At 31.7% G+C, this 18,701-nt stretch overlaps 1 protein-coding gene across 1 annotated transcript in view; it reads right to left on the reverse strand.

Annotated features, from left to right (window-relative positions):
• Positions 1-308: 308 nt before the first annotated feature.
• The window catches only part of LRRC40 (leucine rich repeat containing 40), a 51,819-nt gene continuing 33,426 nt past the window's right edge, over positions 309-18,701 (reverse strand). Inside the window, exons 10-15 of the mRNA XM_082616414.1 lie at positions 14,351-14,459; positions 11,600-11,707; positions 8,978-9,088; positions 6,589-6,666; positions 4,188-4,373; positions 309-1,745 (exon numbers count right to left, since the gene is read on the reverse strand). Of these exons, the coding sequence (XP_082472540.1) occupies positions 1,640-1,745; positions 4,188-4,373; positions 6,589-6,666; positions 8,978-9,088; positions 11,600-11,707; positions 14,351-14,459 (698 nt within the window). The 3' untranslated portion in view covers positions 309-1,639. The remainder of the gene's footprint in view (positions 1,746-4,187; positions 4,374-6,588; positions 6,667-8,977; positions 9,089-11,599; positions 11,708-14,350; positions 14,460-18,701) is intronic.

Consider the following 18,701-nt stretch of genomic DNA (forward strand, 5'->3'; position numbering starts at 1 on the left):
AGTAAAGGTGTACAATGTGATTAGAATGCATTTTGAAGATGCTTTCTGTACAGATACAAAATACAGGGACTAAAATAATGCTGTGCAGTGTATAGCAGAGCCATTTTTCGGCTTTGGTGTACTCAACTTTTTCAGTATTTAAAAAAGTGTTTTGAATAACATAAAAGTCTCTTTATTGTATAAATAATAAAATGTCACCTTATTGTAAAATGTCTTTTGTTTAATACCGAAGCAGATTTCTTAGGCAGCCACAGAGTTGTATGAAAAGGGCATGTTTCTTTTAAACCAAAAACATAAACATTGTAATCAATATTTGAAAAATGTAACTTTTTAATGAACATGTAGTATTTATCTTTATTAGCAATGATTTTTTTTTCATAATATGAGCATGTCTCAATCATCCAAAAGCTATCTATCCATCCATCCACCTATCTATCTACCTACTTACGTACCTATCCATCCATCTATTTATATCAACTAATATACATTTTATTGATTAGTTACTTAATAGAATCACATAGTATGTTTTATAATGACTGACTAGCCTACTTCTGATATTTTTGGTATAAATACAAATGTTCATATTTGATTTTTATCAAATATAACAAATTCCCTTTTAGAAAATTACCACATGACTTCAAGCAAATTTAAAAATTAAGACCCTGGAAATAAAAAAAATGCACAAGGATGGATTAGAACACATCAACAGAGTAATTATATATACAAATACCTGCTTAGTAAGTATTTAAACAAAATACATTTCAAGATTTCTATGTAGTATATGCTATTATTTTCTGTTGCTGTTATCCATAAAAATTAATAAAATTTCAGTACTTTTTTTTTAAAGAACAAAAGGTATTTTTTAAATGCTCACACTCTGAGGGAAAAATATGCAGATCCAGTTTCTTTAAATTTGTTGAATCTAGAAGTACTAGATTACTGTATGGAAACTTAACACTAAGACATCTTAAAAAAAAAAAAAACACAGTCAAGTTTTAAATTCAGAATTGTGAGAGCAATTATAACAACACTTTTACTATTTTCTCCACCAATAACTATATCTTATGTAGCATTTCTGTGACATTAGAAACCCCGACAAAATGATTTCATGAAACATGTAAAAAAGGCTAGGTAAAGACATTTCAACTACATAAACAAAAGCAAGCCGGTAAATATTAATTTGAAACTTATACTGACACCAACCACATCATAAAAGTCCTATTATGGATAATGAAAAGTCTTATTTTTTTAAATGCCAAAGAACAGTATTAAATAAAATTCAATTCAATTTTATATCCAATAAAAAGGTAGAAATTGGATGGTCATATTCAATGCAATTGGTCATAATATACGTAACACAAACAGAAATGGGAAAAAAAAACCCACCTCTACAACAATGCTTTGTCATTATAAAAATATTAAACTGTGATAAATAAAAATTCACTTCTGAAGAAACTGTTTGCTGTGTTATAAGGGAATGAAAGTGAGGATAAATCTTATGCAAAACATTCAGAGCAAATGTATGAACACTATACGTAGTTACACCATTATAAATGTACATGATACCTTAGAAATATGTTAGTTATCAATCTAAGAACTCTAAGAATTAACATGACCAAGATTATGTAACAACTCCAACTTAAGTAGGAATTCGGTCTCTCAAATATTCCAGAATAGCAGCTGTTCCTTTCATTAATATGGCTGCTCGAGGAACGCGGAATGGATTTCCATCTAGTAGCAATGTCCTAAACAAAGGAGAGAAATTAAGAATTTAAAACATTTTCCATTAGGGAGGCTTTTCTTCTAATTTCATTTGCTATTTTATAAGTAAAATTTGTGTGTTTTAAAAAATTTGTCCCTTTTCAAATCTAAGCATTAAAACAATTGGAATTGTAACTACAATAATGACTGAAACAACATTAAATGAATACATATTATGTGGAAGGTATTGTTCTAAGTAACTTACATTCACTGACTCTCTTAATTATCTTAACAACCCTGTGATGTAGGCACCATTAATATTTCTATTTTATAGATAAGGAAACACAAGTTCAGGAAGGTAAGAAAGGCTTGTCCAAGATCACACAGCTATTAAACAGAAGAGCTGGGATATGAACCATCATTTTACCCATCACATTCTCAATCCTATAATGATCATATACTAAATGGTTGAATTATATTTATACAAGTGTTAGAATGAGCAAACTGACAAATACTCATACCAAAGACTATAACATAGTCGATATATCCTTTTCCACACTGGGAACATTAACACGCCTGCCCTCATACTCCTTCCCTTGACCAGACACAAATACAAAATCTATTTTAAATGTTCTGAAATGAGGTTCAGTTTAAGATCTAAGGGCTGGTTGATTTGTTTCTTTATTTAATTAATGAAATATCTTAAATTATAAGATAGAGACTTTTATATTAATTTTCAATAACTTAAGTGTTTATGTAAATAAAAGTCAAAGGATTCACAACATATTATACCGTAGATCTAAATTATATCTTCAAATATTCCTGTGCCTTGGGAATTATTTTAAAGAATGATTTTCTTAATTTATAGAAAAAAAGTTAATTACAGTCAATCTTCATTACTCAAACAGACTCCAAACTTGGTAATTTGCCTACTCACTAAAATTTACCAGTAACCTCCAAATCAATACATGTGGCATTTTGAAGGTCATTTTGGACATGCACAGAGCAGCAAAACATTTGAGTCACTTGACAGGCACATTCCCAACTGAGCTCAAACAAGGTGACACTCTGCCTTTTTTGTTTCAGCTCCCATACTGTAAACAAATGTTCCTTCCATGGCCTATTTAGTGCAACATTTTTTGTATTATTGTACTTTTTCTTGGTGATTTCACTGTTTAATATGGCCTGCAAGCAAAATGTTGAAGTGTTGTCTAGTTTTTCTAAGCACAAGAAGGATATCATGTATCTTACACAGAAGATACATATGTTAGGTAAGCTTCATTCAGGCATAAATCACAGTGCTGTTTGGCCATAGCTCTATATTAATGAATCAACAATATTAAATAAGGCATCTTAATACAGAAACACACGTAACACAAGGTTATATGTTGATTGGCTGATGAAAACGTGACCAGAGGCTTGAAAGAGCCTAACTCTGTTATTTCCCCTAGGGAGTAATGGTTTAGTACTCACTAATTTGGTGTTCGCAGAGACTTTACAGAATACAACTATTACACATAACAATAATCGACTTACTTGTCTTCTATAATTTTCAATAATTAAATTTTTCTGACACATTCTGTTAACTACTGGGCTTTCTGTTCATGTCTCAAATTCCCTTTATATTCACTTAACAAGCACTTATTAGGTGCTTACTATGGTCTAGGCACTGGGGTAACTATTTTCCAAAGGAGGACAAAGAAATGGTATAAATGAGTCCACATAAAGCAGGATGGGAAATCAGAGAAGGGACTAACTCTGCCTGGAATATCGGAAAGGTTTTCAAAGGTGATAATTAGGTTGATTACTGATAAAAGCAGGATAAAGGCACTTGAGGCTGAGGTAACAGCAAACACAGAGTAAGAAGGACCATGCTGGCCTTGAAAAAATGGTAGTAGGCTGTAATCAGATATTGAAAAAACTTACATGCACAGCTAAGGAATTTATATTTCCTTGACATTTTTATGCAGTAGAGTTTCAGATTATACACATACATAGTGATGAGAAAAGTATCACTAGAAACAATCAATTGCTGTATTTACACATATACATACTGTATAAACAAAACTAAAAAATATATTTGGTAACATCTGAAAAACAGAATTGGGATTCGGAGTTTTGTTACCTGGTTTTTTGTTTGTTTGTTTGTTTTGCTGTATGCGGGCCCGTCACCGCTGTGGCCTCTCCCGCTGCAGAGCACAGACTCCAACGCACAGGCCCAGCGGCCATGGCTCACAGGTCCAGCAGCTCTGCAGCATGTGGGATCTTCCTGGACCGGGGCACAAACCCATGTCCCCTGCATCAGCAGGCGGACTCTCAACCACTGCGCCACTAGGGAAGCCCTGTTACCTGTTCTTTTTAATGGGACATTAAATTTTTTATTTCAACTTGCCTGCAAGAGTACCTCAAAAAACAAAAACAAACAAAACAGAAAAACAACCCTTCAACAAATCGAATGGGAAAACTTAGTATAATGGTGCATTTACCTTAAGTTCACACAATTACCGAGCTCTGGTGGAATTTGTAGGAGGTCATTATTTTGAAGGTCCAATGTAATCAGATTTTCCATTGTCTTCATTTTCTGAGGGTCCAAAGATCCAACCTGATTGTTACTAATCAAAATTGTTTCAAGTGTGGGAATTCGATACAGAATTTCAGGTAGTATTTTGAACCTATAAGAATATGAACAGAACACCTAAATATATTAGAATCAGAAGCAAAATCATCCCTTCAAATAGATGGTCCTAAGTTTGATACCATGAGCTAAAGTTTTCTTAATGTAAGTTTTTAATATTTGGTATAAGTTCTGCATTTAAATTTTTCAGAAAATTTTTTAAACCTGGATTAATTCTGGAAACCTTGAAATATATGTTAAGTGGACAGACTTGTAACAGTTCCTATTTAATGTATAAAATCAAACAAAAGTTTGGAGTAAATTTTCCTATGTTTTTCTTTTCTCATTCAGGAGACAAGGAAATCTTCCTGAAATGCTCTCTGTATAATGTCTCCATGTAGGTATTCTTCCTTAGTTCACTTTTACTTCTTATGAAAGAGAATCACTGCCAATATTTTAAGTAAAAGTTAGAGATTTATACTTTGCTTTGACTTAAGCTTCAAATCTGACTAGTTTTGTCATTTTTTCAACAACCAAAAATACACTCATTTTGGTTTTTGAAAAAATGACAAAACTACTATAGGCTGCTGGCTTTCTCACCCAAAGCAACCCTGAAGATGCCACAAGAGAGACGGGAAAGCTTATGGCTCTCAGAGCAATTCTCAGTAATTAACACAAAATCCCTGAGGATCTCTTGGGGGACAGAAGCTAGTTTGGTTTTAGTGTGAGACAAACTGCTGCCTCAACTAGAAAAGACAAGGATGAGCTGAAAGAAAGCTTTATAGTTGGCCTTTTCACTTCCCCATACTGCCCTTCCTTTGCTGCCTTGATGTTAAAAAAAAAAAAAAAGCAATAATGAAGGGTAAACTCAAGGCACCTCTGAAGTTACAGAGGGATCGGACAATCAATAACAAGGAGTACAGATGGACCAAACCACCCTAAGTAGTATCTCCTCTTTTTCCCGCACAACCCATAAACAAGGTAATTAAAAAAGATGTAGCTCACCAGTTAACACAGAAGTTAGGGTTAGGTTTTGCCAGCTCCCCAAAAGACATTAATTAACAATGCAATTGATAGCTCAATAGAGAACCGATAGTTCAATTCACAAATAAAAATGAGAAGAAATCTGAGAAGTGCATATATTTTTAAATAATGACAATAGTGGTATAACCTACACATGAGAAAACACAAATAATAGAGTAGACGGAACAAAAGCTTAAATAGGTAATATTTTAACATCACTGTGCCTTAGATTTCTCATCTGTAAATGAGAAATAATAATAGTACTAAACTTATATACTTGAAGACCTTGGTATAGTATCTGTAATATATTAAATGATAGCTACTAATATTTATATTAACTTGTTACCAGAATCAACTTTCACCATAGGAAACAATATGACATAGTTAAGAGCCCAACTTCTAGAGTCAAACCACCTGGGCTCAAACCCCAGCTCTATAATCTATGTGAACCTTAAGTGAGTTACTTAATTCCTAATCCTACATTTCTAAATGGACATAATAACAGAACCTACCATGTAGGGCTTTTGTGAGGATTAAATGAGGTAATACATGTAAAGTACTTAGTCCAGTGTCAGCAGATAATAAATATTAATAAATAAGCTCCCAATAAATATTAGCTATTCTTAATTATTAGTATCTTCATAGTATTTACAGAATAAAATCTAAATTTCACTGGGCATAAAAAGCTCTTAAAGGGCTACTGCTTACACACCCAACTTCATTTGTGACTTCCACTCTTCTACTTCGCCACTTTATGGTCCGAGCCATACTGAACTTCTTGACGTGTCCCATCATTTTCTCACATCCTTGTGCCTTAGTACATGCTATTTGCTCTACATGGGATGCCATATCCCTGTGTGTCTGGCAAATGTCTATTTTCCAAGCCTCAGTTTCAGAGCTACCTCCTCTACCTTCAAGTAATCTCTGGAAACACCTATGTCTATGCACTGTGCTTCCACTACAGCGATTAGAATTATTTATTTGCATATCTGTCTTCCTACGAGGTTACAGGTTTCTTAAAATGGTTAAAAGAAACAAAAAATCTACTAGACATCAGTTGTGAAAATTCTAAAAAAGCCACATCACTTTTAATTCTAAGTAGAACTAAGTGAAAATAAACCTGGATATTTAAATAAAGAAAACATATAGGGCCTTTTTGTTTATTTGGCTCTTCTAGTTGTATTCTCTAGTAAGACCTACAAATTTTCCACAGAAAATTTTTATTCAGATTTGTCTGTTCTGTTTCTTACCTATTAAAGGAAAGGTTGATTGTTTGTAGTCTTATCAATGATACCATTTCTTCAGGCAAAGAATTTAAAAAATTATTCCTAAATTAGAGAGAAAAAAGATGATTTACAAAGTTTGAAAATTTGTACAACTTTAGTTTATAATTAAAATGTTGACCAGACAAAAATTTATGCAGCTCAGTTTGTCAATTCTTGATTTCATTAAGGCTGTGTCCTGAGAATTCTGAATCGGTCAGCTGCTTCAAGTATTTGATTAATGTGCCAAATCCTAATGGCAATGTGCAACCAACTGATACTGCAATTAACTCTTTAATAATAGATTTAACAGGGTAAACACTGTAAACTAATCCCTTATCTCCTTCAAACTGCAATCAACAATATTTTCCAAAGCCAGAGCCCTTTTAGTTATGTTTATAAATACTACATTATTTGATATCACAAGTATTATAAGTATTCGATTAATAGAAATATTTCACATATAGACATTAAATTCTACTCCAAGAACAACTGAAAAATTACTTGAAAAAGATGAAACAGGAAAATAAAGAGATTCTATATATTTAGAAACTTGGAGCTTTCTACTACATAAGTATTAAGTAAGTCCATTTCTACTCTAAGTTTAGAATTTCAATTTGCACAGTGTATAATTTTTTAAGATCTTACAATAAAACACAGCAGTAAAGGGAATCTCATTTACTACTGAAAAGATCTGGGAACAATTTTAGAAGAAAGGTTAACAAGAAGGTAGAAGCACTCTAGAGGCCGTATAAGTTCTAATAATAGAAAATATTTGTGAAAAAGTTATATCCAACTAGATGGCTATCTATCATAATTGAATAATTTTCTCTAACCTATATCTTTGCATTCAGAAGTCAAGCCTAATATATGAGTCATACTTTCTCAACATATGTTGTGTTTTCTTTTCTCTGTACTTTTTTCCAGTTATTGCCTTTATTAATTTGTGCTGAATAACACAATGATGGTTTCTATCTTTTCCTGGAGTCTTATACCTACTGATAGCAAACATAAAGGCGTATTTTAGTCACTTAATTAGAAATTTCCAGGTATAGTTACAGACAGAGGCATGCGCACGTACACACACACACACACAGGAGAATGGGATGAAAAATAAAGTCAGCAGCAATGGAGGCAGGAATTTATTCTCACTGTTCCATTAATACTGAACTAAAATGAGGTTTTAAACTGTTTTGCCAGTGTAATTACCCCTGGAAAAAAGAAGCAATTCCGCATTTAGCAGGAGCAGAGTTATTAGTGTATTTGCTTTAATCCCATAAAAAAAATTTTGTCTCTACAGGAAGAATAAATCTTCAAACAGATATAAATAGCTTATTGTAATTTATTGTTTGAGCAAAGCAAGAGCAGCTAAAAATAACAACACATGAGCAGTAAGAAGCCCAGGTAATAGAAACATATTTTACAAATTAAGTTTTAAAGCCCAAGAAAATAAATGACTATCTAACCCTGAAATACTTATTATTACCCCCCCAAAACTGTGACACTTCTGATCCTGTCACTTCAACTTAGGACATATTTAAACTAAACTTCCTATTACCTCTGTAGAGCCTTAAATAGTTTCTTTTCTTTTTATTGCCACTCATAGTGTTCTTTTTCTTTATTTCTTGCCTTGCATGGTTAATATAATATTTTGAAACCAAACAGGTTCTTTTTGAGAGAAGTCATGCTAGCTGCTGTGCCAGCATAGGGTTTTGAGAGTTTTATGCAAAAAAGAAACAATGTGAAGCAAACACTTTCCATGTGCTATCTGTAATTTTGCCTAAGCATGAATCTAAATAATGTATTAATATTTTCTAATATTTTAAGTAATTTTGTCTTGTCACATAACTTGTAAATTACCTTCAGATGACATCTGATTAAAATATTTCCTAAATGCTTAATTACAGATTTCTTCTAAAATGTTATTAATAAACTAAAGACCAATTTCTTTTCTTAGAAAAACATGAGGGAAAGGGCAAAAGTTAGGTATAACACAAAGATAAGTTACTATTAGAAAAGGGAAGCAAGGCTTCCCCGGTGGTACAGTGGTTAAGAATCTGCCTGCCAGTGCAGGGGACACAGCTTCAAGCCCAGGTCCGGGAAGATCCCACATGCCGCAGAGCAACTAAGCCCGTGGGCCACACTACTGAGCCTGCACTCTAGAGCTCACGAGTCACAACTACTGAAGCCCATGCGCCTGTCTCCACAATGAGAAGCCACCACAATGAGAAGCCCATGCACCGTAACAGAGTAGCCCCCACTCGCCACAACTAGAGAAAGCACACACACAGCAACGAAGACCCAATGTGGCCAAAAATAAATAAATAAAATAAATAAATATTTTTTTTAAAAGGGAAGCAATAGTATCAATAAATACCTGAGATCTAAAAAAGTTAATTTTTGAAGCATACATAATTCCAAGGATATAAAGGAAAGCTTATTAAAACTGAGATTGACATCAGAAACCATTTCCTTCAGTTCCACAATCCTGAAACAAAGATAATTTTTAAATGTTAATACTATTTGAATTCACTGTCAGAACTTCAAAACTACAAGCAGAGGAAAAAAATCTTACATTATTTTTGCTAATTAAGATTTTCTGTAACTGTTACTTTTCTCATAAAAATTGCAATCAGTTTGGATGTGTAACTGATAAAAATAGGTTTTTAAAAACAGCCATAATATTATCTATCCAAGAATTGCTATTTGACCTTAAATGTAGATTGAAGTTTAAGAAACCATTCAGTTTATATTTAAACCAATTATGGACCAAAAAAATTCAATCTAGGCAATGTTTATACTATATCTGTGACTTGAATCCATAAAATAAATTGTTAGACATATATTCTGTAACATCATAGTTATCGTTTTAGATTCCATAATATAAAACCATCTACGTACCAGAAGTATCTGATACATCAAAATGTTTTTTAAATATGATATGGCAACATTTTAAAAGTATAGTATCTTATCCAAATTATCATTTAATCATGATGGCAAGAAAATAGTAAGTTAATTCCTAGGTTTGTTAAGTGTTACTACTAAGCAACTTAAGCCAAATACTTAGAGAGGAAGAATTAAATACTTCTAAGTAAACCTGATCAAACTTAGTAGTTTGAAAGTATGATATTAATTTAAGAACAAGAGATGTTACATATGATTTGCCAAAAAACAAAAGTTAAACTGTAAATCATTTTTGTCTATCATATTAGCAAAGAAAAAAAAAAGAAAGAATATCAAATGCCGTGCTAAAGAAGATTCTGTGAAAGATACCATAAGTCTGGATATGTAACTGATAAAACTTTTTTGGAAAGCTTTTGGACTTATATATCGAGAGCCATACTCTGATTTAGTAATTCTTCTGAAAATTTGGCTTAGAGATACAATGTTTTGTTTTATTTACTGCCATAATCAAGCTTATGGTATATAGATAAATTACATTTTTAAAGTATTGTTTACAACATGGGAAAATGTTTATGACAAATAAACCAGTCAAGATACGAATTATATGTGTAATTCTAAATGGGTAGCAGCTTGAAATAAAATATGCCAGGAAGTCAATAGAATAAATCAGTGATGAGACCATAAATTACTTGTCTCTTCATTTAGTCCAATATTTTATAAATAAGTATTATTTTTGCAATCAATTTTGTGACTTGTGAAAAAAACATGACAAAATAACTGTAGTAACAGAATAGCATACTGTTTTGCATAAAAATAATCAGACTGTGGGATAAAATGAGAAAGTAAGCAATAACATAATATCTTTTAACTCCTTCCATCTTCATCCCCAATCAGCTTGTTTGATCTAGGATCCCCAAGGCAAACTTGTCTTATCTAAGAGCCAATCTAAATGCTCAAATACCTTCTGAACACTTCAAACGAAAAAGAAAAAGAAAATGAACTAGATCCCCTTTCTCAGTAGAATCTCTTAAGGTTATCATCTTTCAAGATCTACATTCCTCAAACTATTCTCTGTAAATAGAAAGCAAATAATAGTTTGTCTGACTTTTTAAAAATTTTAAGCTATCTAAAAAAATTTGGGGCAGTCAGATGAAATTTCCCCAATACATCACCTTCTTTTTTCTTTTTCTTTTTTTTAAAAGTACTTAAGTATTTATTAAGTGCTAGGTACTGGTTAAATGCTTTAAGTGGATATGTCATTTAATTTAATTCTTATAAATAGGTCTATTATTATCTCTACTTCACACCTGAGGAAACTAAGAGAAGCTAGTTATCCTGCCTAAAGCCACAAAGCTCATAGATCTGGGATATAGATACAAGCAACTGACTCTATTGCCCTAATTCTTTATGATTACCCTATCCTGTCTCCCATACTGCTGTTTTAATTGCAACGCTGTTTGCCAACTTTCTTTGGGTATATAGTTAATGGCAAGATAACAATCATTTTTAGAAGTTCAACACTATACTAAACTAATATTCTCTCAAAACCTAAAGATTTTGCTATAATTAACATCCAGAGATGTATTAAATAGTACAAAGTACAAGGCAAATGATTTCTAATGTTTGTAAATGAAGGATCCTTTTCTAGGAGGAAAATGTTAACAGAGTTGTCAATTTTGCTTTTACTATCAGTGGAAAAATTCACTGGCTTGGCAATTCATTAACATAAAGCCCCAAATTCCTATTAATCTACATGAAATTGGCTTTAGATGGTCTCTTAAAACTTTCCTCTGATATTTCACTATATAGGAAAAAAGTAATATTTTTAATAATTCTAATACCTATTTTCCAAGTTTAAAATGTAAAAGAAAAAGAAAGTTTTAACCTATCTATCTCTCAGAACCAATGTTAAAAGTGTCTCAGGGAATACTTAAGTAAATTTTGCCAAATCCCTCAAATATTAACAATGTAAGAATTTTGACATGTACTTTTTAATTAAAAAACTATGAAAAGTAATTATTCTTGCAAATAAGATGCAAGTACAACTGAGAATGATTCACAACTTAACAGAAATAGCATCACGAACAGTTCTTACCTTTTGGGTATTTCACATAGCTGATTCTTACTGAAGTTAACAGAAGTGATAATGTTACTTTTTACTGCATCAAACACTTCATCAGGAATCAAAGTTGTTTGTTTATCACTAAATGAAAAATGGTTTAAAATGCATCATTCTTAGCAATCTGGAAAGATATGATTATTGCTTTTCATTTTTAAGGCCTTTAAAGATTTCATAAGGAGATTTTTCAAGACAGTTGATTATGAAGTTCTGTAAAAATGCTACTAAAAAAACCTGCCAACCCACAAAATGTTAACTGTTAGGAATTCAGACAACATATTGTGTCATAACACTGTGCCACACCTTCTGTGTAGTCATATACTCAATGGGAATAAAAACAGAGAGATATCTTCAGAGCCTAAGATGTCCAAAAGTCATACAGTAAAGGAACAGTAAATAGATTCCTCTACCTCAGAGTAAAACTAAATGTATAATTTAAAGAACTGTTCTCACCCCTTTTCTTAAAAATCTCTAACAGAGGTTAGCTTTCTTTGGGTATATAGTTAACTATAAGACAACAATCATTTTTAAAAGTTCAACACTGTACTAAACTAGTTTTCTCATAACCTAAACCAGTTTCTCTCTCATTTAGCATGTGAAAAGGTACACAGGGTAGTGACCTTGGATTAAACTATTCCTGGTTCTTCCATTAATAAAATAAGCTTTGTAATTTACCTTCCTTAAACCTCAGTTCTATGAAATTAGAATCTGAAGAATTATTCATTGTTATTTATGTCAGAATTTTTGCAAATATAAACATACATTTCCTTTTCATTAAAATTTTCAGTTATATTTTCAATAAAATATAAATTTAATCTTAAATGAAAGTATAGTAGAACTCTGACGTTTGCAGATTTAACAATTTGATGTTATAATTAGCTGTTATGCTTATGTTATTCTTTTACAATTTTTAATGCCTAACCTCATCCACTTAAAAGAATCTTCAATGGAATGTCGAATGACTGTATGAGCAAGAAAACAATATTACATATAATGTGTGTTATGGGAGAACTGTATAAGAAAAGCATACAGTATACAGAAAGATAAAAGGATAAAAAAATGATAAAACGCCTAGATTTCACTGTTATTATGCCTTCCACTTTTGCTTTCAGGACCCATTTTCTGCTGTGCAGATGGAGCACTTTTATCTTTTCCATCAGAAATGCTCAAGTCATGGGAAACTGATTTATTCAAATTAAACTTTGAAGATTTACGCTATGTTTAAAACTTTAGTTGAAGGCATTTATGCCTTAAGATTGGGAAATAATTTATATTTTGAATAGGATACTCCTGTCCAATTAAAGCCTCCAAGGAAAACAAATTACAATACATTTAGAATCAAAACAATTTAAGATGTATGGTCTTAAGTGCTATCTTCATTATGCTTTTGTGACATCTGTACCTTTAAAGAATGGGAATGATTATATCCCACCAAAAAAAATTGTATCACTACTACTTTATAGATTTTTTAAATTATTAAAAGCAAGAGCATATGTGAAGTACCTAGTACAATGTCCCGCACAGAATAGAAACTCAATAAATCATATCCATGCAGGGTGAAGAATGGAAGCCAGAGATAAAAGGAAATTTAAGCTAAGAAATTCCAAGGCAGGAATCAAGTCTGTCTGATCATTCAGTGTAGTACAACAGCTAGCATAGAATTTGATACATACCTAGTAGACTCCAACTACCTACTGAATAAATGGCTATATTATGTGTAAGATAAGATATGCTAAATTGCTATGTTATGCTATGAGAAGAAGGACACAACTACAAGTAGGGAAGAGTACTACCCGGTGTTACAGTGTCAGAGAAGGAAGGTGGTTTAGGGTAGTGATTTCTATGTGAATGGAACATAACAAATCTGAAACAGAGACTGAATCTTAACCGTTCAGCAGGTGGTACCTACTGATACGTTAAGGAAAAGAGGCCAGAAATTAATGCTGGCTGTGTGGGTAACTGAACAAACCCAGTCACTATCTAACTTGAGTCTGTATTCTTTTTTATTTTCATTACAATACCCAGACATGAGCTAATCACTGCAAGAGTTTTGACAGTATTGGTTGTTTTTATCATTGCTGCCTTAGATGGTACTGAAGAATACTTGACAACCACTTCCAATCTATGCATAGGTATCTTCTTTCTCCAATCGAACACACACACATAATATATAAAAATTATTAGGCTTCTGCCTCAGTTTATATACCAACATTGTAATTATTTCAGGTTTATCATATGTGCTACCAGAGCACATTATTATGACATATTATTTGACTTGTATTCAAATATATAAACAGAGTACAACCTCTCACGCTTTGCCTGCTTGAGGTGTTCATTAAATAAATGATACTTATTTTTTAGTTACCAATATAGGAGCCCCTCCAATATAAAATTCTCTCTGGATGCTGGTAACTGAGTCAGAAAATTTTATTACCAATGAATACTGTCACTCTTATTTTTTATAATAATAAAATGTTCTTTATTATAAAAATTTTACTATTAGCGACCATTTATCTATCTCTTAAGCCTAATAAACACAAATCACCTAAGGAATGGGCATTTAAATTCACTGTACTTTTAATATGCTTTTATCTCATCACTGTTTTTGCAATTGCTATTATTCTAAGTACTAATGCACTCTGATGAATTCTTCACCAATTTTTCTGAAGGATTATTTCTGAAAGTTTCCTATGTGTTTTGCAATTTTTAAAAAAATGAATTACATACCTATAGTCTAATATTTTTAATGTGATGATGGCATGTACATTGACTCTAGATTCACTTGGTAGTGTCATGGCAGTCTCAGTAACAGAATCACTTTGGCTAGGTCCATCATCTGGCAAAAGAAAAGTTATATAAAAACCAATATTTATACTGCAAAGTCATTTAAAAAATTTTTAAAAATACTTAAAAATAGTTTACATGATTTCTATTGATAGATATTACTGGTGAAAATATCTTTTCATATGTTTTATTTCCAATATCTCAAATCTAGATCTAGAATTTAATCTTTATTTAATAGAAATAAAATTCAAAATATTTTAATAAATCCTACCATAAGAAAATTTAGGAGTAGGAAAGAATAAAGGATAACTACAATGTCTCAGAAGAAACAATGACAAGCAATCCTTCCTCTTAAGCAAAAATAATATGGTATTACTTCTAATGAAGTAATTTGTTAACAAAGGAAAAGTATTATTTCCCCAAAATTTCTACCAAATAGGCATCTGCCTATCTTTTCAGTTTAGGATACTACGAAGCTGATTATCCCCAATCATTTAAAATCTGGCAATTTGCATAGTCAAGTAAGCTTTTGGTACATTACTCACATTAAGATCTTTCTTAGCAAATATAAGACTTTATTTTAAATAGATATTTCCTAACATGCATACCTACTTACACATTTACATACAATCAATACTTTCACTAATCTCCAGAGACCGTTTAATGTTTCACACTGTCATAATATGGCATAAAAAACAAAACAAACAAAAATCATACACATTGAAGAGACAGCTTTGTGATTTTTTGGCAAAAGAGACTTCAGCAATCTAGACAGAAATAAAATAAGTCTATTAATTTTTAGCGATGCAAAAATGATAAAACGATCCTATTATTCATATGTTAAGAGCAGAGGCTTGCCAAAAGAACATTAAAAAAAAAAAAAATCAGTAGTATCCCTGATCTTGCTTCAACCCAGTAGGCATTTAGTGAACATTTGATAAATAATACCAAGTGTATTTCTCTTGCATTAAGCTCATCAGTTATTCATTAATCAATAATTATTAAGTGATTATTTTCCACACAAATACATATCATATAAATATTTTATTTACAGAAGTAGCACAGAATAAATGACAGAATATCAAATAGAAATAAAAGACACTGAGAGAAATATTAATACCAAGTGAAATGCTTTAGTATTTAGAAGTTCCCTAGCGATTTGGTTATGTCACTTTAAAAAATATGTAATATATACTGCCAAATTACATCAGCAGAGAGACATATTAAACCAGCAACAAAACCCAGCATTATTTTTTAAATATACATGTATATTAGCATGATTACATATTGAAATAGAATATTCTCAATACTTTCCAAAGAGCTATTTTTAATAATCAGCATCAAGGAGAATGTAAAGAGACAGGCTGTTGTCTCTTGGGAGGGGACTACTGTTAGAAATAGATTTATTTTTCATTGTATGTTCTTGTATATTGCTTGAATTTTTTTTACCATATACATTTATTGACTTTTTGATTAAAAAAAACTAAGGTGGCGATATTCCATAAACTGATCTAGATTCCATGCAATCCCTATCAGAAACCCAGCTGACTTCTTTGTAGAAATTAACAAGCTGATTCTAAAATTTGTATGCGATTGCAAGAAACCCAGAATAGCCAAGACAAACCCAAGAAAGAAGAATAAAGTAGGACTTACACTTCCCAATTTCAGAACTTAGTACAAAGCAATGGTAATCAAGATAGTGTAGTACTGGCACAGGATAGATATATAGATCAATGGAATAAAATTGAGAGTACAGAATAAATCCTACATTTATAGTTAAGTGATATTCAACAAAAAATGCCAAGACCATTCAGTGAGAAAAGAAGTCTTTTCAACAAATGGTACACAGAAACTGGATAGTCACAAGCAAAAGAATGAAATTGTACCCTTATCTCATACTATATATAAAAATTAACTCAAAGTGGATCAAAGACATGAATGTAAGAGCAAAAGTATAAAACTCTTAGAAGAAAAAATAGGAGAAATCTTCATAAAACAGGATTTTGCAAAGGACTTTTAGATATGAAACCAAACACATAAGCAAAAAAAGAAAGAAAATGATTCCATCAAAATTCAAAAAAAACTTGTGTTTCAAAGGACCCTATCAAGAAAATGAAAAGACAAACCCACAGAAGCCTGGAAAATATCTGCACATCATATATCTGACAAGAGACTTATATCTAGACTACATAAAGAATTATTACATCTCAATAATAAAAATAATTAAAAATTGGGCAATGTATCTCAATTGGGCAATGTATTTCTCCAAAGATGTACAAATGGCTAATAAGCACATAATGTTCAACATTATTATTCATCAGGGAAATGCAAATCAAATCTACAATGAGATACCACTTCATACCCACTAGAATGGCTAGAATCAGAAAGTCAGAAAACAAGTGTTTGTGAGGATGTGGAAGAATCAGAACCCTAATACAATACTAATGAGAATGTAAACTGGTGCAGCTGCTTTGTGAAAAACAGTCTGGCAGTTCTCAAATGACTTAATATAAAATTACCATAGGACCCAGCAATTCCACTCCTAGATGTATATGCAAGAGAAATGAAGACACGTTCACACTGAAACTTGTAAATAAATGTTTATCACTGCATTATCCATAATAGCCAAAAGGTACTGCAATTCTTTTTGAGGTGATGAAAATGTTTAAAATTGACTATGGCAATGGTTGTACTTACCTGTTAATATAGCAAAAAACATGTAGTTGTACAATTCTAATGGAAGAATTGTATGGCATGTGAATTACATGACAATAAAGCTGCTTCTTATTTAAAAAAAAAAAAAAAGCTGTATTTCCCAGCTCCCCTTACATGAGTGGCTGCAATATAAGTTCTGACCAATGGCATATGAGAAGAAGTCATGTACAATACAACAGCTTAGTATATATCCTAATATATTTAATCGACCTTGTACCTTATAATGCCATAAAACATACCTTTTTAAAGTACAGCAATCAATGTCTACTCTCAGAGGACAATGAAATTAAACTAGAAATCAATAACAGAAAGATAACTGGAAATTCTCAAAATATGTGATTATTAAACAACACATTTCTAAATAACACATAGCTCAAAAAAGAAATCTAAAGATTTCTACATAAAAATAAAAACACAACTTATTGAAATCTGTTGTTTGCACTGAAAGCAGTGTTTAGAGGGAAACTCACAGCATTCAATGCATGTACTAGAAAAAAAGAAAGATCTAAAATCGCCAATCGAAGTTTCTACTTTAGGAAATTAGAAAAAGAAGAGATAATTAAATCCAAATCAAGAAGAAAAGAAATAAGAACTAGAGTAGAAATTGATGAAATTGAAAACAGGAGATCAATAGAGAAAAATCAATAAGACCAAAAGCTAGTTATTTGAAAAGATCAATAAAATTAGTATGCCTCTATGCCAGGCTAAGAAAAAAGGAGAGAGGACACAAATGACTAATATCAGAAATGAAAGAGAAGACATCACTGCAGGTTCCATGCACACAAAAAAGGATAATGAAAGAATACTAAGAACAATTCTATGTCCACAATTTTGATAACCTAGATGAAATGGGTGAATTCCTAGAAATACACAATCTTCCAAAACTCACACAAGAAAAACCAGACAATCTGAATAGGCCTATTATCTATTAAAGAAATCGAATCAATAATTAATAACCTTCCGAAACAGAAAGCACCAGGCCCAGACAGTATGACTGGTGAATTCTACCAAACATTTAAGGAAGAAATTATACCAATACTCTACAATCTTTTTCCAAGGAATGAAGCAGAGAGAATACTTCCTAACTCATTCCATGAGGCCAGTACTACCCTAATACCAAAACCAGACAAAGAAATTGCAAGAAAATAAAACTAGAAAGCAAAATCTCTCATGAACATACATGTAAAAATCCTCAACAAAATACTTGCAAATCAAATCTAAAAAAGTATAAAAAGAATTATGCACCATAAACAACTGGGATTTAACCCAGGTATGCAAGGCTAGTTCAGCATTCAAAAATCAACTAATGTAATCCTTCGTATCAACAGGCTAAAACAGAAAAATTACATGGTCATATCAATAGATGTATAAAATGTGTTTGATAAAATCCTACAGGCATTTATGATAAAAACTCAGTAAAACAGAAACAAGAGAACTTTGTCAACTTAATAAAGACTATAACAGCCCTACAGCTGTCATAATTAATGTTGAGAAACTTGAAGCTTTCCCCCTAAGATCAGGTACAAGGCAAGGATGTGCCCTCTCTCCACTCACTCCTCTTCAGCACTGCACTGGAGGA

The sequence above is a fragment of the Mesoplodon mirus genome (genome assembly GCF_964341445.2).
Source record: "Mesoplodon mirus genome assembly, chromosome: 3".
Classification (NCBI taxonomy): domain Eukaryota; kingdom Metazoa; phylum Chordata; class Mammalia; order Artiodactyla; family Ziphiidae; genus Mesoplodon; species Mesoplodon mirus.